Source organism: Pipistrellus kuhlii, unplaced genomic scaffold, assembly GCF_014108245.1.
Source record: "Pipistrellus kuhlii isolate mPipKuh1 unplaced genomic scaffold, mPipKuh1.p scaffold_m20_p_44, whole genome shotgun sequence".
NCBI lineage: Eukaryota > Metazoa > Chordata > Mammalia > Chiroptera > Vespertilionidae > Pipistrellus > Pipistrellus kuhlii.
The window spans coordinates 2,508,436-2,529,532 of NW_023425545.1; the positions used below are offsets into that span (position 1 = coordinate 2,508,436).

Below are 21,097 nucleotides of genomic sequence, written 5' to 3' on the forward strand. Positions count from 1 at the left end.
TCGCCACCCCGTTGCGCGTCCTTGAGGGCGCTCAGTGAGGAGACAGGCTGTCCCCTCAGCAGCCCGCAGCGGGCCTTAATGGAGCCGAGGTCAGAAACACGGCCCCAGGCTCGTGCGTGGCTGAGCGAACGGCCGTGGCCCGGGAGCAGCCCTCCTGGTCAGGATGTGCCTCCGGAGGCCTTGCCAGGCTCGGGGGGTGGGGGGGGCGGACTTCCCTGCAGGGAGCCTGGTGCCCGTTATTCTTGGCCGAGCGCCCCTGCGTGTGGGTGGGAAGTGGACTCGGATCCCAGGAGCTGCAGCCGGGGAGCAGCCGGCCCGCTGGGCTCTGTTTGGGCCCTTTTCCTGCTGCCCCTCCTCGGGCTCTGGAAGCTTCTCCCGCAGCCCCCCCGCTCCTGGTCGAGGCCGCAGGGAGACCTGTTTGCGGGTGGCTTGGATTGTGCCTGCGCGTTCGGCTGCTCTCACCTGGACAGGCCCTGGTTTGGGGCGGCTCTGCTCAGCGGCAGCAGCGTTCCGAGGTCACAGCCACGCTCCCAGCAGGCCAGCGCCGCCAGCCCTCCGGGGCGCCCTCTGGAGGTTGCTGAGAGCCACCGGGTCCCTGAACTGGGCTTCCCTGCAGGGTGATCCCTGTCGCGCTGGCGGTGCTGCCGTGCTCCTCTGCCCGAGCCCGCGCTTCTGGAAAGTGCTCCGTCCCCACGCACCATGCTCACCTTCACTCACGCAGTCCCGGTGGCCGCGCTGTCCGGCCCCGCGGAGCCCAGTGCCCCAGCATCTCAGCCCGGTGTGCAGGCATGCACGGACTGGCGTTTGGCTGTCACCGGCTCTTCAGTGCAGGCTCCGAGGGGGCTGGTGTCCCGCAGACCCGAGCAAGCTCTCCATCTTCTCCGACAGGCGCGGTACAAGCAGAGCCTGGACCCCACGGTGGACGAGGTGAAGAAGCTGTGCACGTCGCTGCGCCGCAACGCCAAGGAGGAGCGGGTCCTCTTCCACTACAACGGCCACGGCGTGCCTCGGCCCACCGTCAACGGGGAGATCTGGGTCTTCAACAAGGTGAGTCCCCGGGGGGCGCTCCTGGGAACCGCTGTCCCCGCACAAGGCCGGCCCCGCCCCGCCCCGCCCCGCCCCGCCCCGGGCGGCTCCTGCTGGGCCCCTGCGGCGTCTGGCCGTGTGTCACCCACGTGCTGTTTTTCCAGAACTACACGCAGTACATCCCGCTGTCCATCTACGACTTGCAGACGTGGATGGGCAGCCCGTCCATATTCGTCTATGACTGCTCCAACGCCGGCCTCATCGTCAAGTCCTTCCGGCAGTTCGCCCTGCAGCGGGAACAGGAGCTGGAAGTGAGGCCGCGTGCCTGGAGGGGGCTGCGCGCTGGGGGCGGGGCTGCGTGCCGTGGGGGGGCGGGGGGCTGGACGATGGGCTGCGCGCTGGAGGCGGGTAAGATGGACAGTCCGCAGGGGGGGACCTTCTGCGGACTGTCCATCTTATGTTAGGAGACTCCCCAGTCGGACATCACGTCACAGCCTTCCTTCATGTTCTCTGCAGGTCGCGGCCATCAACCCCAACCACCCTCTGGCCCAGATGCCCCTGCCCCCGTCCATGAAGAACTGCATCCAGCTGGCGGCCTGCGAGGCCAGCGAGCTCCTGCCCATGATCCCCGACCTCCCGGCCGACCTGTTCACCTCCTGCCTCACCACCCCCATCAAGATCGCCCTCCGCTGGTAAGGGGCCGGCTCTGCCCTGCGGGAGGCCGATGGTTTCTGATTGTCTTCTGTTGGCCTCCATCTTTCTATGATCAGAAAGCGAAGCCTTCAGTAATTCTGGAACGGGCACATGCTTGCTCTTCCCATAATGCCCCTCGCCCCAGGACGTCAGTGGGTGTGAGAACCGCAGTGCATCCTCCCTGGCTTTCTCTCGGTCTCCGATGGAGGGGCAGCATTCCACTGAAGTGTGCGTGGAGCGCGTGTGCTTCCGGAAGTAGCCCCGGTCCCCAGCAGGAGGGCGGCATGGCGGGCCAACGCCTCGGCCCACAGCACACAAACGCGTTGTCTGCCAGGCGCACGACGGGCGAGCCGAGGCTGGGGAGCGCCCCGTCACCCGGAGGAGCTGACAGTTTAAATATCAGTGGCCCAGTGCTGCCGTATCCTGTCTGCATGGAAAGTGGTCCTGGGCGAGCCCAGCAAGAGGTGGCGGCGTGGGACCCGCAGGGCAGGGGGCGGGCCCTGCCAGCATGGTGTCTGGTCTCAGCTCAGACCCTCGCCTGACGTTTGCCTGTGGGTTTTGTGAAGACTCAACGAGTCAGAATGACCTTGGGAGCACAAACCCCGCTGCTGCTCAGCGTGGGGCTGGTGGCTGTTCTCCGGCGTTTTCTAGAAGGCAGTGTTTGTGGGAGACACGCCCTGTGCACCCCTTCCTCGCCCCACCCTGCGCTGTGGACCTCCTGCCTCGCCTTCATGTCTGAGGACAGAGAGGGCTGGGCCTCCTCGGCCGGGGGCAGTGCTGACGGTCATAGAACAAAGTTGTCCCAGCTTTTCCCTGTGGGGCCACATAGCTCGGCTCCAGCCGCAGGGCCATGGGGCCACCAGGAGGTCAGTGACTGGTTTCCTCTGGAGGCTCCACACTGGCCCAGCCGCGCCTGTTCCTTCTGCTGAGCCGGATGGCTCGGGGACAGTCTGGGGCTCTGTGCGCTGCCGCCCACCGTGAGGAAAGTCGTTTCTCTCCCGAACCAGACGTGTGCTCTCGGTCCGTCTCCCGGCGCGCGGGCGGCTAAGATGAACGGCCGTGTCGCCACGCTGCCTTGAAAGCGGGCGTGCGAGCCTGGCGCATGGCGCTGCGGAGGGATGGCAGCCGGTGGCCCGGCCTGGGGCCACGGGGAGCGCAGGGTTGACGGTCCTGCGGGGAGTCCCCCACGACAACGCCAGAAACCCGGGACCCTGGGAGGGCTGTAGCCTCTGCGGAGCAAGGGAGGCGGGAGGGCGAGGGCCCGAGGGGAGGCAGGCCTAGGGCACAGCGCAGGAGGAAGGCGGAGGGAAGGAGAGAGAGGGTCCTTTGTGGGACACAGAAGCCCCGCCACAGACACAGCCCTGTGCCAGCACACACACACACACACACACACACACACACACAGGCACTCCGTGGACAAATACACAGACACACAAATTGAGGCAGACACACCAGCACACACACACACTCACATACACATGCATGCTCACGTGCACACACATACATGCACGCTCGCTCACACACACACACACACACACTCACACAGAGGCACTCAGTGGACAAATACACAGACACACACATATAGGTAGACACACCGGCGCACACAGGGACGCACGCACTCACGCACTGCAGATGGTTCAGGATGAAGCATCGCAGGGAGCTGCCGCACAGCGAGAACAATCACTCGGCCCGGAGCGCGTTCCAGAGGCGGCTGCTGGCTTCCTATTAGGCTGCCGATTAACGTGCTTCATCATCTTAATAGGATGGAGGGCAGTTATTTGATACAATTGAAAATGAATTTTAATAAAAACCAACAAGAATAGAAGCAAACTCCCTTTGCAAGAGGGAGGTTCTCTCTAGGCCTCGCCCTCCCCCCATGCAGTGGGACTGTCACCAGTGCGCTCGCCAGCCTGGATCGTCCCCGCTCGGAGTGTAGTCAGTCTAGCAGCTGGATGAGCAACGGGACGGAAGGTACTTGGGTTCTGAAGAAGGAAACAGACCAGGTTGTAGTGTTTGTGCATGATCTGGGTCTCCGCTTTGAAAAAGCCAACGAGATGCGCTGGAAATCTGTTAGAGACACGAGTGTTCCGCTCGGTGGCCCCTGGGCCGGGACCTGTGTGTGCAGGCCCACGTGGCAGTTAGAGGGCTGCCTCTGGAGGGCGGGGGCACCCGGCGAGGAGCCGAGAAGCTTCCAGAAGCTGTGTGTGAGAGCCGGTGTTAGAAAAGGAAGGCATTACTCAGTACTTAGGATTTGGGGCACGTGGCTAACTAACCATTAGAAATTTAAAACCCTATCTGGCACCTCAATGAGATAAACTCCCAACATACCGAAGACTTAGGTGCCAATGAGGAAACTCGCAGGGAGTGGGCCAGGGAGAATGGCGTCTGAGAGCCCGGGGAGGGGAGGGGAGGGCAGGAGAATGGCAGGAGTCGCCCTGCGAGGCCTGCGGAGGGCCTGCCACCCCTGCACACTGGGAGCCGCCAGCTGGCAGCACCTCCTCTGCACCAGGCTCGCTCGGGCACCAGCAGGGAACGATGAGAGGGGGCAGGGGGGCAGCAAGCTCGGCACAGACCCTCTGGAAGACTGAGATGCGGGGCCTGGCCCGGGGCTGTGGCTCTCCCGTGAGCACATCGGGGCAGCGGCATCTTGCCGCCGGGCGTCCGCGTGTGACCGCTGTTCTCCCCGCAGGTTCTGCATGCAGAAGTGTGTCAGCCTGGTGCCCGGAGTCACGCTGGACCTGATCGAGAAGTGAGTGCGGCGTCGGGGCCTGCGCCTGGGCCGGGGCTCCCCCACCTTCTCGGGGCACTTCCTGTGGCGCGTCCTGCGCTCCGGCTGAGGCTGCCGGTGGACGGCACGTCAGGGCTAGCCTAGGGCACGCTCGGGTGGGGCCGCTTGTAAGAAAAGAATTAAAAAATCCTGCAGCGCCGAGACAGGTTCCCTGCGGCACCAGGTCCAAGCGGGTCCCCCCCATGTTCTGCCTCGGGCAGGTGCCAGGGGTGGCAGGGGGTGAACTCTGGCGCCTTGGAGTAGCGTGGCTCTGCCCGTCCTGGTCGTGGGCCGGCGCGTCCGCTTCTGGCTGGGAACCGGTTCGGCTCTGACTCGCCATCTCGTGACCCTGCACTTGACCTGGTTTCTGTGTGTTCGCTCCCTCCGTGCTGCCCCGAGTCGGGCAGGCGGGGGCTCTCCGCTGCTGCTCTGCTCGGTTAGCATGGAGAGCTCGCTTTCTCAGTCTTTAAATGGAGATCGTGTGGTAAAACGGCCGAGGCTGAGATTTTTTTAAATATTTTTTTTATTGATTTCAGAGAAGAGACAGGGAGAGAGAGACATCCATGATAAGAGAGAATCATGGATTGGCTGCCTCCTGCACAACCTCTCCTGGGGATCGAGCCCACAACCAGGGCCAGCGCCCTTGACCGGAATCGAACCCAGGACCCTTCAGTCCACAGGCCGACGCTCTATCCACTGAGCCACACCGGCCGGGGCTGAGACTGGGTTTATTGAATGTGGTGGACGAGCAAGCCGGCCTCTGGGTCCCTCCCCTGGACAGCGCCTCGCCCGAGCCTGGGCCGCATACAGGAACGCACGCCTAAGCCCCTCCCTGGCACCCGCGCTCCATCCGGTGCATTCCCCCGCGCGGTGTGCCGGGTGGCCCCCGCGGGGGACCTGGAACGGCCCGGCAGCCACGCGCTGAGTGGGACAATGAGACCCGTCCGTGCAGCCTTCAGAGCAGGCGCCGCGGGGGGGGGGGGGGGGGTGTCCTGGTCGGTGAGGGGGAAGAGCCGTGTTAAGTGATTGATTTTTCCCACCTTCGTCCGTGTGTTACAAGAATGAGGGCATGTAGAATGCATGTGCAAGTGAACGTAAAAGGGAAAACCAACAACATGTAAGTGGAGACCTGCAAGAGCGCGTTAGTGTAGAATTCTGTACGTTCAGGTGCACGCAGAGGCCCTGTGACTCGCCCACATCTGTGCCTCTGGGCTCTGCGCACACGCAGACGGGCCGTGGGGACGGGAAAAGCCAGGCTGGCACAGGCCGGGCCAGCAGCAGTGGGGACGGCGCCGCTCGTGCTGGCATTGCCGTGGGCGGCGCAGAGCCGGCCGAGCTGACGGCCCGCTCTGTGGAAGGCGCCCGCTCCGACCGGCAGGGGCCGCTCCGCACTGTGACGGCCGGCGGGAACGCCGTGTCCCTCCTGCAGCGCCGGTCACGAGACGGGAGCGGGGCTGCGGACCGTCTGCAGGGTCGCGGGCGGCCCCCCGGCGTGCAGAGCTGCGCGCCTGTCGCCCGCTCCCTTCCCAGGAGCGTCTGCTGTGGCGCGTGGCGCCTGCCAGCTCCGAGTCGTGAGCGGCGGAGGCTGGTGGCAGATGGCGCAGCGCTCACACACTCAGGTGCTGGCACACGGCGTGTTCTCGGGAGCCGCGTTGGAGGGCGTTTAGGAAATGAGAAAACACCGGGTCTGCCTGCGCGGCCGTCTGCTGGCTGTGTCTTGAGGTTTCAGGGTCCGGGAAGCCGCCCGTTGCCCGGGCGTTGCTGGGCGCTGCCCCGGCGTCTCCCTCTCCCTCCATGTCTAAGTCCCGACGCACCGATCCCAGCCCTGCATGTTCCTTCACGCGTGATTCCTCAACGGACCCGCGTGCAGGAGGTCCTGGCAGCACCTCTCACACGCAGCCTCCCTGTGCTCGTTTCTGTGCTTGACCTCGGCCTCCCTACAACCCGGAGCGCAGAGCCGAGCGGCCCCTCCTCTGGCTTACCGGCCAGGAGCCGGCGGTCAGTGCCGTGGACCCGGTGGTGTGTCCCCGGCAGGGGCGCCCTCCGGCACAGGCCCCGCCTTTCCAGCCCGCGGTCAGCACAGCCAGCTCGTCCTGTCACCTCCCGGTTTAATGGGACCGCACCTCCCTCCCTGGACGAGCTCCACAAAAGGGAAAACGGGCGGATTGTGCTGCCTCAGGGCTCACCGTGTTCACCTCGGAGGGACATGTGAGGCGTGGGCTGAGAGCCTCCGAGTTGGGGACGGCCCGTCACCTCACACAGCTGATAACGGAGGCTGAAGCCCCGAACGAGCAAAGCGCACCCGTCACCAGCGGGCAGAGGCCTGGCGAGAAGGTGCTCCATGTCCTGCGCGGGCGGGCTCGGGGTGCGAGGTGAGGCCACAGCGAGATGCCGCCACCCGTCACAGCGACCGCAGAGCAGACCCTGGCGTGCAGAGCGGGAGCCGCCGCGGAGCCGCCGCTGGCACTGCCCGGGGAGGTGGGTGCGCGGCCCCGGAGAGCGGCCAGGGGCTCGGGGCCCAGCGGTCCACGCCTGGGGGCTCCCAGCAGCCGGGCAGGGTCAGCCCGGATGCCAGCGGGTGGCTATGTGTTTTTCGCCGGGACCAATTCCAGACCCTAGAACTCTGGAAATCCCACGCATCACGGTCGCAGGCAGCGGGCAGGCGTCGCAGCTTCTCCTCGGAAGGTTCTGGACATAGGGTTTGTCCGTGCCCTGCCGGCTCAGACCCGCCCGGAGCAGGCGTGACTGCAGGCCTCCGACGGGCCCGGGAAACCTCACCTCATTTCACCACTTCACTCGCACTTTCTGGAGATTCTTCTCGAAATGTGCAGCTCGCAGCCCCGGCTTCGGCCCCTGGAGGTGGGGCTGCACCCACTGCCTTAGGGCCCCTCGGAGGACGGGGGCATAAGGAGCTGGTGTTGGGAGAAGCCGTGAACGTTTCACAGCACATACATGTACTGGCCTGGGCCGTCAGTGAAGCAGTGGCACAGCGTGGACAGCTGTCAGAGGTGCGGGTGAGCTCTCCGCCTGGATTAGCCGTGATGCTCCCACGTGTTCCCACGCACTGTGACGGTGCGTGTGCGTGTGTGTGTGTGTGTGTGTGTGTGAGGCAGTCATTAGCAATCTTCAAAGCTGTTTTCCAATTAGGCTGCCGAGTCTGGAGTACGGTACAGCGCACCTCCTTGAACACCGATTCTCATTATCTCCCGAGCCTCACAGAGAGCGGCAGCAAGACCACACTTGGAAATGAAGGGGCGTCTCTCAGCTCTGAGAGGAAGTAATGAGATACAGCAGTGCTGGGAGTATGGGGTGCGCAGGCAGCTCCCGGGAACCCAGGCGCAGAGCGTCCTGGCTGCAGGCAGAGGGCCACCAGGACTTACTCATAATCGCCGTCTGTACACAGCACCGCGGCAGCAGCTCAGCGCACGCGTCCCAGCCCAGGCCTGGGAGGCAGAGCGGCGGCCGCGCCCTCCGGAGCTCCGGGCCTGGGGGCTGACTGTGGGGCTGGTGCTGGGAGCGCAGAGCAGTCACCATGGTTCCCGTGGCGGAGACGCAGGGGGAATAGGCACAGCTCCCAGGAGGGGCACCTGCTGTGTGCGCCAGGCGTGGCCCGGGAGCTCTCCCAGCCCCGGGGGCCTTTGCAGGGAGGCTCCGCACCAAATGGACCGGCCGGTCCCCTCGGGCGGTGAGCGGGGCTGGGCCAGGCCTGTCGGCCAGCCCTGTGTCGCTGTCCCCAGGGAAGGGCCCGGCACAGCGGAGGGAGGGGCTGGCGGGCGGGCGGCTCAGTCGCTGAGACTGGAACTCTCTCTGCCGTCAGGTCGGCCTCTTGCATGTGTGTTATGTTTGAGAGAAAACTGAAAAGATGCCTGTCTTCCCTCAGCAAGAGCCTTTCTTTCCCACGTAAACAGGAAGTCGGGAACTCGTTAGTGCCCGCCCACACTGGTGGGATGAGTGATGACCGCGGCAGCTGGTTCAGTCAGAAGCAGGAAGCACAGCCCAGAGGCGGCAGGGAGTGCGCTGTGGGGATGGAAGAGCCACGGCCCTGCCCTCAGCCACCTTCGCCTGCCGCTTAGCTCTTGCTGTCCCAGGACCCGGGTGCTGGGTGAGGGCTGGACCGAGGGCGCACCGCCCCGTTGAGCTCGACACACACCCCATTGCCGGCCGCCCGCTCGTCTGATGAGCCAGTGTGAGGACTCGGCTCAGAGCTGGCCTTGTAGCCGAGGCAGGGAGAGCCGGGGCGCATTCCCTGCACAGGCCCACATCCGCCCCGGTCCCCGAGGCCTTCCCACGCTGCGACCCCGGAGGCCCTCCTGAGCGCGGGCTCTGCCGGAGGAGCTCCCTCTGGGCCGGGCCGGGCTCCGGGAGACGGTCTGACGCCAGGAGACCACAGCACACCCCCCGCGAGGCTCCCGGCCCGGGCGCAGCTGACTCTGAGGGTCCTGAACCCGCCCTCGTTGACAGTCTGTCTTCCTGTGTCGGACGCGTGAACTCTGAGCCTGGGCTCCCTGGGGGTCCTCTGCGCAGCCTCGGCTCCGTCCCCGGGTGTCTGGCGGGGACGGCGCCGTCCGTCATTCTGCAGGAACGTCGATAGGCGGCGGGTCAGCTCTGGCCATTTAACTCCTGCTCGCCCGGAGCCGTGGAAACCATCACTCCCTCCCTTCCGAATCCGCCGGCGGCGGTGAGCAGTTTGTTCTGTGGCCAGCCCTGCATGGTGGTCAGCAGGCGACGCGTGGGCTGGGAACCCGCCAGCTTCTGAGGGGGGTCGTGTGATCCTGCCACGGGCTGTGCTTGCCCCACGTCCTGCTGGCGGTGTCCGAGAGGCGCCGGGGCTGAGCCTTTCAGAAGGCGGGTCTGTCTGCACAGCCTCAGAGAGAACACGCCACGTTTCCCAGGAACACGGCTGCTGTCAGTTCTGTGTCTGAATGTGTGTGTTGACATGTGGTTGTGTGTGTCACCAGGTGAAACACGTTTCTTGCTAGGACTTGTCTCCACAGGAGCCGGATACGCCCTGTGTGTGCATCCGTCACTTCTCATCGGTGCCCTGAGCACCTGGGTTGTCCTCTCCTGCGTGTGGTCCTGCCCTTCACGTGACAGCACAGCCGAGGGGGGAGACAGCCTGGCGAGAAGGCAGCCGTTGGCACGCTGAGCACAGCCCTCGGCAGACCCTGACCTTGCCGGCACCTGGCCTTGGCCTCCGGTCTCCAGAACTCTAAGAATAAATCTCAGTCGTGGCATTGTGACATGGCAGCTCAAGCTGACCAGCCATGGTGCCTGGAGGCTTTTCATCGGCCTCTGCACCCTGGACCAGTGCCCGCCCCCTTCGGGTCCTTTGGGACCTGCACTGCCTGTCCAGTCCCGCCTTCTCTCTCCTCCTGCTGACCCTGCTGCATCCCTGAGCCCGCCCATTCCTCGCCAGCACTCCATCTTCAGAGGCTCTGAGCTCCTGGGTTTCAGACCTCCAGCTCCAGCTGTCTGCCAGCCAGTGTCCCCAGCCTCGTGTGTAATTCCTCGAGCATCTACCGTGCAGCAGCTGCCACAGCCCTGACCTCACCGCTCTGATCCTCTCTCCTGTGCTGGCTCCTGGCGTGAGTGCGGGGAGGCTCGTTTGGCTTGGACTGAAAGCTGCAAACTTAACGTGGACATCGCACCGAGCCTCGGGGTGATGGGAGGCGTGAGATCTGAGTTGTTTCCAGCTCACACCCAGGCCTGGCTCAGAGCCCGTCTCCTCGGCAGCCCCTCCCTTTCCTGCCCTCCCGCCGGGAGCCTCCGGCCGCTGGTCTGCCTCAGTCCTGCGTCAGGACCGCCAGGTTCAAGGCTGGGCTTCCCTCCCTGGCCTGGCCGGCCCTGCCCGGACATCAAAAAGGTTCCCCACGGCCTGTCTGGTTGTCTCCGTGGGAGGAGTGTGAGTCACCTCACTGCCACCGCCGGAGGGAGCCAGGACACGCCGGTGCCGCGTACTCAGGCGGCCAGCAGCCCTGCGGGCGTCACCGCGCTGCTCGGAGCGCCTGAGTCAGGGATGAGACAGCCGCGCTCCTGCTCACACAGACACGGCTGCATCTCCTGCCAGGCCCTGCGCCTTCCTCCCGGCCTTCTCCCACGCGGGTCGCACGTCACGCACTGAATGGACCCGATTGTCCTCCCCGAGACCTCAGAGGACACGGGACCGGTTCTGCTCAGTCTAGAGCAGGAGGCCAGAGAAGCAGGTACATGCGTGGCCGGGTTGGTCCTGGAGAAGCCAGCTGATGAGGAGACGTCTCAGGACCCTCTCCTGGCCGGCCGAGTGCCTCACTGGACTGATGTGAGGGCTGGTGCCCGTGTGGCGAGCGCAGGCACAGTGCAGACACCTCCCCGGGCCCTCGAGACGCTGGCTCCCCCGGACGCTGCCCGCAGGGCGGACACGTGCTCTCCGTGTGGCTCTGTCTTACGACGACGTGCCGTCAGGTTCCGCTGGGAGAGCAGAGGTCCTTTCAAAGAGACGGCGCCCCAGCGAGGAGGTTCCCTGAGCCATTGGCATTCTCAGGGCCCCAGGCTGCGGGCCGCGGCCCAAAGGCCCTGAAGCCACGGAGCAGGCGCGCCTTGTGCTCCCGGCGAGCTGGGTGAGCGCTGTGAGCTTCCCTTCTCGGGAAAGCTTGCTGTGGCCTCCCTCTCATCACACAGCAGTGACAGTACGTTACTGGAATCGGGGTCCCCACATCCTCACCTGGCAAGCTGGGTGCAGCCCTTCGAGGCTTTTCTCGCAATGTATTGTGAGGTTTTGTTTTGGTTTTTTTGCAGCTTTTTTATATATATATGTGTGTGTGTGTGTGTGTGTGTGTATACTTCATTGATTTCAGAGAGGTAGGGAGAGGGAGAAATAGACACGTCAATGATGAGAGAATCTTTGATCAGCTGCCTCCTGCATGCCCCACAGTGGGGATGGAGTCCACAACCCGGGCCTGGGCCCTGACCAGGAATCGAGGCAGCCGGCCGGGCTGTGAAGGCTTTAATGAGGACGCAGCACCCCCTGCATGGGGTTATGTTGACGTATTTAAAACGACCTGCTTTGTGCACAGGCTCCTGGAGGGGTGGTCGGTCGCTACGGTTTTGGCCGGTCTTAGATGAAGGCATCTGGGACGATTGTGTTATCTTCTCATCACTGGTTCCTTTTAGGGAGTGTGTATTGTTTGCTTGGAAAGCGGCCGGCAGGCAGAGGTGCCGAGGGCCAGGCCCACATAGCCGGAGTCCTGGGCAGTCCGCGCCTGTGTTCCTGCAGCCTCAGCCTCGGCACAGTGGGCCCGGGGCCGGGACGTCCCTCAGGCTCTGGTGCAGACGGGCCATGCTGGGGCGTTAGTGTGCCTGTGGCTGCGCTGCCCATGCTCCTCGGAGCTCAGCGAGGCCAGTGGGCCTTCACGAGGGCAGGGGCTCGGTGTGCCTTTACCCACCGAGGTCCCAGGTCAGGACTCACAGCGCGCCTGGACGCACAGCAGCCCTCCTCCGGGTCAGGCCTGGGAGCAGCTCGGCCGTCCTCCTGCCGGTCTGGACTCGGACCTTGGCCAGGGTCTGTCCTCGGGAGCGCTGTCCTGTCGCCCGCCCACCTCCTCCGTGGCCTTGGGGCTCCACAGCAGGAGGTGAGGCCAAGCCAGGCTCACAGAGCGGACGGACGGACGGACGGACGGACGAGCGTCCCCTGAGCGTCACTCCAAAGTCTTTCCTTCCGATCGTGTCCTCGCCCGCACTGTGTGACGGCGAGCGTGTGGTGTTTGCTTCTTTCTCGCGTCGGAGAGCAGGCGTGCTGAGCCCTGAAAACAGACCCACAGCCGCTGAGGTCCCTCAGGACCGCTTTTCCCGTGTGGGGCAGGCCGTTCCTGACACCTCCCTGTTCCGGCGCGTGTCTGCTTCCTGTCGGGTTCAGGCGGCCCCAGAGCTCGCTAGCGGGCAGGACCCCAGTCTGTGAAACCACTCTCGCTTGAGCTAGTCCTGGGCCCCTGTGGAGGAGAGGTTTTCTGAGATGGCAGGCTGCGGGGGGCAGGGGCCCGGCTGCCTCTGCCCACGCGCTGGCCCGGAGCCCCTCCACTCGGAGCAGCAGCGAGCCCCGGAGCCCCATCGGTGCCCGGCTGGCGCCGGGCGGGCTGCGGGCGCTCAGTGTTCGTCGTGCAAACGGCAGGTGAGTGGACCTCGGGACCAGTGTCCTCGCTCGGCTCTGGCGTTAGTGAGCGTGCAGGGCCGGAGCCACGGTGGGCAGAGACTCGGAATCGAATGGGCACAGCTGTCTGTGGGGCCCAGTGCACGGCTCATCTCCACAAGGAAGCCACAGGCGGCCGTGTGGCCACTGGGTGTGGTGCCCACGTCCGGGGCGGAAGAAACGGCTTCGTTTAGACGTGGACAGGAGAAGGGGGGCGGGCGAGCTCTCGCTGTGAAGTTGGAGTCTCGGAAGGCGGGCCTCTGCCTGGGCTGGGACTGCCGATCTCCTGTGTCCGCAGCTGCGACTGTCGCCGTCGCTAACGGAAACACGCGTTCCCCTAGGATTCCCGGCCGGCTGAACGACCGGAGGACGCCGCTGGGCGAGCTGAACTGGATCTTCACAGCCATCACCGACACCATCGCGTGGAACGTGCTCCCTCGGGGTGAGGCTCTGCGGTCAGCGGCCACGGCCTGGGACGCGAGAGGGTCCGAGGGGAGAAATGGGTTCTCGCGGGCAAGAGAGCTGGCGGGGACAGCAGGGCAGGCCTGGGGGTTCGGTGGGGGGCTGGTGAGGGAGCTGCACGTGCCCCTGCTCTGACCGTCGCCAGTGTCCTCCCCGGGGCTGGCCGTGTCCCCGTGGGCGGACGCAGCTGCCAGGAGCCTCGCAGCGGCCGGGCCCGTGTTGGCTCACATGGGTGGAAGGGGCCTCTGGCTGAGCCTGGTTGTGTGTCCTGACGGGCCGCTTGCTGCCCTCAGACCTCTTCCAGAAGCTCTTCCGGCAGGACCTGCTGGTGGCCAGTCTGTTCCGCAACTTCCTGCTGGCGGAGAGGATCATGCGCTCCTACAACTGCACCCCGGTCAGCAGCCCGCGCCTGCCCCCCACCTACATGCACGCCATGTGGTGAGTCTCCCGCTCCGCCTGTGCGGGGCTGACGGCGCCCTGTCCGGCTGGCCCAGGGGCTCAGCTGCCCAAGAGGGCCGTGCACCCCCTTCCGAGCCCAGTTTTGCCAGCTGCTGCCCCCGGGCCCGGACTGGTGGGCTCTGCAGAGCTTGTGCTGTGACGAAACCTTCCAACAGCAAGAGCGCCCTCCCGCCCATGAACAGACCGGAGCAGCGGCCTGGCCGCCCAGGGAGTCAGAGGGCCCTGGGCTGGACGGTTGGCCAGGCTGGTGTCGGCCGGTGTGGAGCGAGGTGGGCTCTCGCAGGAGGAAGGGACCACGCACAGCAAACACGAGGTGGACACGGAGTAACACGTGTGCACGTAGTGGGGCGGCACTAAGGAAGACTGGCTCGCGCGGCTCCTGTTTCATTTTTGACACGCAGCCATCAGAGCCCCTCCCCTCACGTCCAAGTTCAGCCCGCCCCATCCGGAGCCCGTGCAGTGCTTGGCGGCCATGACCTGCGCCCTCCGAGCCCAGCGTGGGCGCCTTGTGCCGACTTCCGCGTGGGCAGCTGCTGTGCTGGCCTGTGTCTGGGCGGCACGTCTTCCAGGGGTGGCCCTGGGGGGACGGGGCGGGACAGACGGAGGGGAGCCTGAGGGCAGGGCCGAGCCGCGTGGGCAGGGCCGTGAGGGAAGGGAAGGGAGGTGGCCGGAGCGTCCCTGTCCCTCTGCCGGCGACCCCCCAGAGCCCCTGCCATCTCTGCTCCCAGGGAAGCCCCCAGGGGGGTGGAGCCAGAGGCCAGAGTGGTTGCCTGGGGCCCGGGAGACGGGCCCAGCAATATTGTGTGGTTTTTTGTTTTGTTTTGTTATTGATTTTCACAGAGAGGAAGAGAGAGGGATAGAGAGTTAGAAACATCGATGAGGGAGAATCATCCGTCAGCTGCCTCCTGCACAACCCTCACCGGGGATGTGCCCGCAACCAAGGTACATGTTCCCGACCGGAATTTAACCCGGGACCTTTCAGTCCGCAGTCCGACACTCTATCCACTGAGCCACACCGGTTTCTGCAGGCCCGACAGCGTGGGCAAGCCAGCCCTGACTCGTGGGCACCACCGCGGGCATTTGGGGCCGGTGGGGGCCCAGCCTCACGCGGGCCTGCTCCTAAGGCGGTGGCCTGGCCCGCGTTTCCCGGTGCTGGTGTGACGCTGCCACTGCCGGCCCAGCCGCCCCCTCGGTGGGCAGGCCACGCTGGGGATACTGGAGCCGGGCAGACACAGCCTTAGACGGGGCCGGTCGCTCTGTGGCTCCCGTTTCAGCTGCAGGAGAGAAGAGCTCACGGCAAAACGGCTTTAGCTCCTCTGCCTTCCCCGGGGCCCGGCCGCTGCCCTGCTCCGCCTGGTCCTGCGGGAGCCGGTCGGTGACGCTGTGGTGTCCTCTCTTCTCTCCCCAGGCAAGCCTGGGACCTCGCCGTGGACATCTGCCTCTCCCAGCTGCCCACCATCATCGAGGAGGGCACGGCGTTCCGGGTGAGCTGCCGCGGGCCGTCCTCTGTCCTGGCGCAGGGTGCCCGTGGGGTGGTGACGGGACCTGCACCCCCTGCACTTAGAGCCTCAAAGACGCGTGTACCAGAGGCCAATTGTCTAAACTGGACATTTGTCCCCTTGACTTCCTTCACGGCCACCTGCCCTGCGTCCCGCTGCTGACGGCCAAGGAGCTCCAGCCCGTCGGCGTGGCTGTGAACAGTACCTTCACATTTCACTTTCTGCTCCCTTCCTCTTCCTGTGTGTTGGTCACAGTGACTTTGTGTGGCACCTCTACTGCAGTCACTTCCTTGTTGCAGTGCTGTCCCTGTACATCGCTGGCCTGGTAGCACACGCCCGCCGTCCAATGCATGCGGCTCTCGGGAGCCTGAGCCGGTCGGTGCTGGGCGCCCAGAGTGCCAGCTCCTGCCCAGACGCACGCCCGGCAGCCCCATGCGGGGCCTGGCCGCTCTCCCCGTCGGACGGTCAGGATGCTCGTGTGCCTGCACAGGGCCACTTCTCCCACGTGGCGTGGGCTCCCTCGGAGAAGGGCGGAGGGGCGGGGGGCCTCCACCTTCTTCAGAGCCAGGGCTCCCGGCCTGCGCTCTCCGCTGTGGGGCGGCCACTCTTGGCGAGGTTGTCGTGTAAGCCCATTGGTGAGTGACTCCCCAGAAACAGGAAAGCACTCTGGGGCTCCGTGCCAGCCCCGTCCATCCTCCCCTTTGATTGCGTGACTCGGCTGACGCTGCGGGAACACGAACCCTGAGGTGGCGGATTCTCTGCGGGTATCACAGGCACACCCTGCCCAGGCCCAGTGCCCTGGGCACAGGCCCTCCGTGGAGGCGTGGGGTCAGACGTGTGAATCCCCCTGCTTCCCCCGTAGCGTCCACCTCACCCCCCCCCGGGGGGCTCAGCGCCTCCCTGCCCGCGTCCAGTCTGCACAGGCCCCCGCTCCACCGCAGCGCCCAGGGCGGACCCCGTCTCCCGCTCTGCTCCGGCCGCACCCGCTGCCGGCGAGGCGGAGGCGGAGGCGGTGGCAGAGGCGGTGGCGGAGGCGGTGGCGGTGGCGGAGGCGGAGGCCGTGGCGGAGGCGGTGGCGGAGGCGGAGGCGGAGGCGGAGGCGGTGGCGGTGGCGGTGGCGGAGGCGGTGGCGGAGGCGGAGGCGGAGGCGGAGGCGGTGGCGGAGGCGGAGGCGGTGGCGGAGGCGGAGGCGGTGGCGGAGGCGGTGGCGGTGGCGGAGGCGGAGGCGGAGGCGGTGGCGGAGGCGGAGGCGGAGGCGGAGGCGGAGGCGGAGGCGGTGGCGGAGGCGGAGGCGGAGTCGCGGGGACTGGGCTGAAGGGTGTGGCATGTGCGGTAGGGAAGGCGGGTTCTAACTGCCCCCTCCATCCACAGCACAGCCCGTTCTTCGCCGAGCAGCTGACCGCCTTCCAGGTGTGGCTGACGATGGGCGTGGAGAACAGGAGCCCCCCCGAGCAGCTCCCCATCGTGCTGCAGGTGAGGCCCGAGCCTCACAGGGCTGCCCCGGCCCAGCGGGGCTGGAAGGCACCTGCAGCGGAGCCTCGGCCCTGGGCCGGGATGTGGCCGAGTCCGCCCGAGCGTCAGAGAAGGGCTGCGGGGAGCTGGTCAGAGGCAGCCCAGCAGCCAGGCGTGATGTCACCTGTGGGTGGACCTGTGGGTGTGGCCTATGGGTGTATCTGTGGGTGTGACCCTGGGTGTGACCTGTGGGTGGACCTGTGGCTGTGGCCTATGGGTGTATCTGTGGGTGTGACCCTGGGTGTGACCTGTGGGTGGACCTGTGGACGGACCTGTGGCTGTGGCCTATGGGTGTATCTGTGGGTGTGACCTGTGGCTGTGGCCTCTGGGTGTATGTGGGTGTGACCCTGGGTGTGACCTGTGGACGGACCTGTGGCTGTGGCCTCTGGGTGTATCTGTGGGTGTGACCCTGGGTGTCACCTGTGGGTGGACCTGTGGCTGTGGCCTATGGGTGTATCTGTGGGTGTGACCCTGGGTGTGACCTGGGGGAAGAGCAGTGTCTCCTGGCCTCTGAGCCTCCGGAGCAGCAGGGACAGCGGCCCCTCGTGGGCCACGGTGCAGGACGAGGGTTGATCCGAGGGACCAGCCTCGCCCCCGCACGGCCTTGCAGGTGCCGCTGTGACCCCTGTCCTCTCCCCGCAGGTGCTGCTGAGCCAGGTGCACCGGCTGAGAGCCCTGGACCTGCTGGGGCGCTTCCTGGACCTGGGCCCCTGGGCGGTGAGCCTGGTGCGTGTCTGCGGGGCAGTCAGAAGCGGCTGCCTGTGGTGAGGGGGGCGTGGGCGTGGCCCGTGAGGCCCTGGGAGGGCGAGGTGGGCCTGTGGCCGCCATGTCGGGTTTGGTTCCGCCCTCCTGTCCCACCTGCTGCTGTTGGGTGTCACTTGCAGCACGGAGAGGGCCCCAGCCTGTGGCTCCCCGCCCGCCCCGCCCCAGCCACAGGGCCGTTCCCCAGGAGCCCTCATCCTGCGTCCCTCTTGGCTCTGAGCCCTCTCCCGCTGCCCTGCAGAGGAGGGGCACGGCCGGTTAGAACGGGAACCGCGCAGCAGTGCGTGTTCCAGCAGACCAGGCGGGAGCTGCGGGGAGAGGGGCCGGCCTGCCTGTCAGGCGCAGGGCGGGCCTCGTCTGCTTCTGTTTGCAATGACGGGAGCAGGGTGGCAGGCCTGTGTCTGGGGGGCTGCTGGCCAGGTAAACACCACGCTCACAGCCAAGTGGGGTGGCTGCTCGGTGCTCGGCCGGCTGAGGGGGCGGGACGGCTGTGGGGGCTGGGCCGTTGGAAGCAGGCGAGCCGTGTGGGTCCGCGTTCTCTGATCTCCACATGTGGCTGTTTGTCTCCTCCTCACGTAATGTCACCGCAGGAGGCGGAGCCATAGTCCTTAAGGGGAGGGGACTGGGAGGGACAGTCCGGCTGCACAGGTGGCCCAGCGCCCATGGCAGGGTCTGCACACCTGTCAGCGCGCGCATTCACGTGGGAAGAGCGGGAGACAGTGGGAGCATCACAGAGTTTTCACACCCGAGGCTCACCCCACAGGACTAGCTCTGGCCCCGGGGACTGAGCCAGGCCAGGGGGGCGTGTGGGGCTGGAAAAGCGTGGCCCGACTCGAGGCCAGTGTCCTGCCCCAGGAAGGGCACTGTCCTGGGGGAGAACCTGTCCCGGGGGCACCTGTCCCCCGGGGGGCACCTGTCCGGGAGGGGGCACCTGTCCCCCGGGGGGCACCTGTCCGGGAGGGGGCACCTGGCTGGAGGCCCAGCACGCTGGAGAAAAGGCGGCACAAAGCCGATGGAACGGACACAGCGGGCTTTGCCCCCGTCTCCTCACTAAGGGCCGTCTTCTCCCTGAGCCCCTGAGAGCAGGAGACCTCCGCCAGGTGCTTCACTGCCCGTACGGGTGCCCTTGTCCGGAGGCCCCTCTCCGTCCGTGTGCCTGTGGGTGGCGGGCGAGTCGTGGAGGGCCAAGCGCCGTGACACCTGAGGGTCCTGGGCCTTGAGTCCTGTTGCCGAGAACAGGCCAGGCCCTGGGTGAGGATGGGGCTCGGGCCAGCTGGCAGCTTCCAGACAGGAAGTCGGACCTGGGAATCGAGGGAGCCCCGTCTGTGGGCGAGACACCGCTGTCCCGTCCCACGGCCCATCTGCGAAGCCACGCATCGGCCTTGGCCCCACGCCCCCGGCACCGGCTCCCGCTGACACGCACCCTCCCGCAGGCCCTGTCCGTGGGCATCTTCCCCTACGTGCTCAAGCTGCTGCAGAGCTCGGCGCGCGAGCTGCGGCCCCTCCTCGTCTTCATCTGGGCCAAGATTCTGGCCGTGGACAGTGTGAGCCGCCCTCTCCTCCCCCGTGGGCGTGGCTGCCGAGTGGGCGGGGCCGCTGCAGGAGGTCGTAGGGGTGGCAGGGGGAGGCCTGCAAAGGAGCTGGTCTTGCGGCCAGGCCCCCGCCCCGGCCTCACCCCCTTATCAGGAGGAACTCCTGAGCGAGTGAGGGCGGCCCTCTCCCCACGGCCCCGGGAAGCACGTGTGAGCAGCCTCTGCCTCTCTCCGCAGTCCTGCCAAGCCGACCTGGTGAAGGACAGTGGTCACAAGTACTTCCTCTCGGTCCTGGCCGACCCCTACATGCCGGTGAGGCCCCGGCTGCTGGATGGAGATGGTGTGGGTCGCTCTCCCTGTTGTGCTGCGGGCGCCTCGAGGCTCAAGAGACGGTGCCCCCGTCGCCACCCCAGCTGCGGGCCGCGCTCCGGGAGCCGCACTCATGCTGCCACCCCGCTTATCCCAGCGCCCTGGACGTGGTGTGCTCATTCGGAGCTGCCAGCTCCTCCTGGGAGGGCGTGGCTGGCCTGTTGGTGTCCAGGCTGCCCCCTGCACGCCCCCTACTGGGATGGAGCCCACAGCCCAGGCCTGTGCCCTGACGGAATCAAACCCTGACCTCCTGGTTCATAAGTCAACACTCACCCCCTGAGCCCACGGCCGGGGACAGAGTGTCGAGCTGATCTGTCCACGGACGCCAGGGAGAGCGGGAGAGGGAGCAGAGCCAGGCCCCTTTGCTCCGGCCTGACGGGCAGCGGGAACGCAGGGCGGCTGTCCTGCGGCCGCACCGGGAGCAGTGCGCTCTGCGGTGGGAGGCCCTGTGGCTGGCAGACCCCCCAGAGGAAGGGCTGTTGGGCTGCAGGCTGGGACGTGGTCTGAGCGGCCTCTGCGGGCGGCGGGAGCCCCGGGAAGGTGCCGCTAGGGGGGCCTCTGTTTTCCAGGCCGAGCACAGGACCATGACGGCCTTCATCCTCGCCGTGATCGTCAACAACTACAACACCGGCCAGGTGGGTGCCCGGGCCCGCCACGCCTCCCGCCGCCACGCCCGGGTGCCACGGTGCGGGTGGAGGCGGAGCCCCCTTCCACCAGCGGGGGCCATTGAAACGGTGGGGCTTAGGAAGGGGGACATACCGAGGTTTCTGAGAAAGGGGAGGCCGGGACCCCGGGCCCACGCTGTCCCCCGCCCCCCCCACAGGAAGCCTGCCTGCAGGGCAACCTGATCGCCATCTGCCTGGAGCAGCTCAACGACCCCCACCCCCTGCTGCGCCAGTGGGTGGCCATCTGCCTGGGCCGCATCTGGCAGAACTTCGACTCGGCCCGGTGGTGCGGGGTGCGGGACAGCGCCCAGGAGAAGCTCTGCAGCCTCCTCTCGGACCCCGTCCCGGAGGTGGGTCCCCCAGGCCCGGGCACAGCTGGTCCTGCCGGGCGTGTGGGTGAAGGGGCGCCCCTGGGACAGCACCTCTAAAGGGGCTGCCCCACCAGGTGGGCCTGGCGCCCGGAAGCTGCGCCCACAGCCCGTCCCCTGAACCCTGGGCCACGAGGCCCCGCCTTCCCCAGCAGGGTGGGCGGGCGGGCGGGTGGGCAGGTGGTGACCTGTGCCTCCCGCAGGTGCGCTGTGCGGCCGTCTTTGCCCTCGGCACCTTTGTGGGCAACTCTGCCGAGAGGACGGACCACTCCACCACCATCGACCACAACGTGGCCATGATGCTGGCCCAGCTCATCAGCGACGGGAGCCCCGTGGTGCGGAAGGTGCGTGCCTGCCCGAGCCGTGACCCTGTCCGCAGCCGCGAGCGCTCAGCCCGCGCCTGACCCTCCAGGGCGCGCTGCCCCGGACGTGCGTGTGCCGCTTCCTCACGGCCTTTACCAGGCCCCGCCCGCCGGCCGAGGGCCCGGAGCGGTGTCCCGCTGCCGTCCCGCTGCCGGCCGAGCGCAGTGCTGTCTCCGCCCTCTTCTCCCCGCCACGTGCTCCAGCCGCCGTCAGGTCGCTGCTGCTCGCGGCGTTTGACCGAGCCTCCCTCCCAGGAGCTGGTGGTGGCGCTGACGCACCTGGTGGTCCAGTACGAGAGCAACTTCTGCTCCGTGGCCCTGCAGTTCATGGAGGAGGAGAAGAACTACCCCCTGCCCTCGCCCGCCACCACAGGTACGCCCCGGCCCAGCCCCCGCCACTGCCCCCCGCCACCACGGGTTCGCCCCGGACCGGCCCCCGCCCACTGCCCCCCGCCACCAC

At 66.7% G+C, this 21,097-nt stretch overlaps 1 protein-coding gene across 3 annotated transcripts in view; it reads left to right on the forward strand.

Moving 5' to 3' along the window:
- RPTOR (regulatory associated protein of MTOR complex 1) overlaps positions 1–21,097 on the forward strand; it is a 60,459-nt gene that overhangs the window by 22,597 nt on the left and 16,765 nt on the right. For all 3 annotated transcript variants that reach the window (XM_036412183.2, XM_036412186.2, XM_036412184.2), the window contains 15 exons: positions 889–1,047; positions 1,191–1,337; positions 1,543–1,718; positions 4,409–4,468; positions 12,989–13,089; positions 13,403–13,547; positions 14,977–15,052; positions 16,439–16,540; positions 17,222–17,305; positions 18,775–18,885; positions 19,111–19,185; positions 19,812–19,877; positions 20,066–20,257; positions 20,479–20,619; positions 20,893–21,010. In XM_036412183.2, the coding sequence (XP_036268076.1) occupies positions 889–1,047; positions 1,191–1,337; positions 1,543–1,718; positions 4,409–4,468; positions 12,989–13,089; positions 13,403–13,547; positions 14,977–15,052; positions 16,439–16,540; positions 17,222–17,305; positions 18,775–18,885; positions 19,111–19,185; positions 19,812–19,877; positions 20,066–20,257; positions 20,479–20,619; positions 20,893–21,010 (1,753 nt within the window). The remainder of the gene's footprint in view (positions 1–888; positions 1,048–1,190; positions 1,338–1,542; positions 1,719–4,408; positions 4,469–12,988; positions 13,090–13,402; positions 13,548–14,976; positions 15,053–16,438; positions 16,541–17,221; positions 17,306–18,774; positions 18,886–19,110; positions 19,186–19,811; positions 19,878–20,065; positions 20,258–20,478; positions 20,620–20,892; positions 21,011–21,097) is intronic.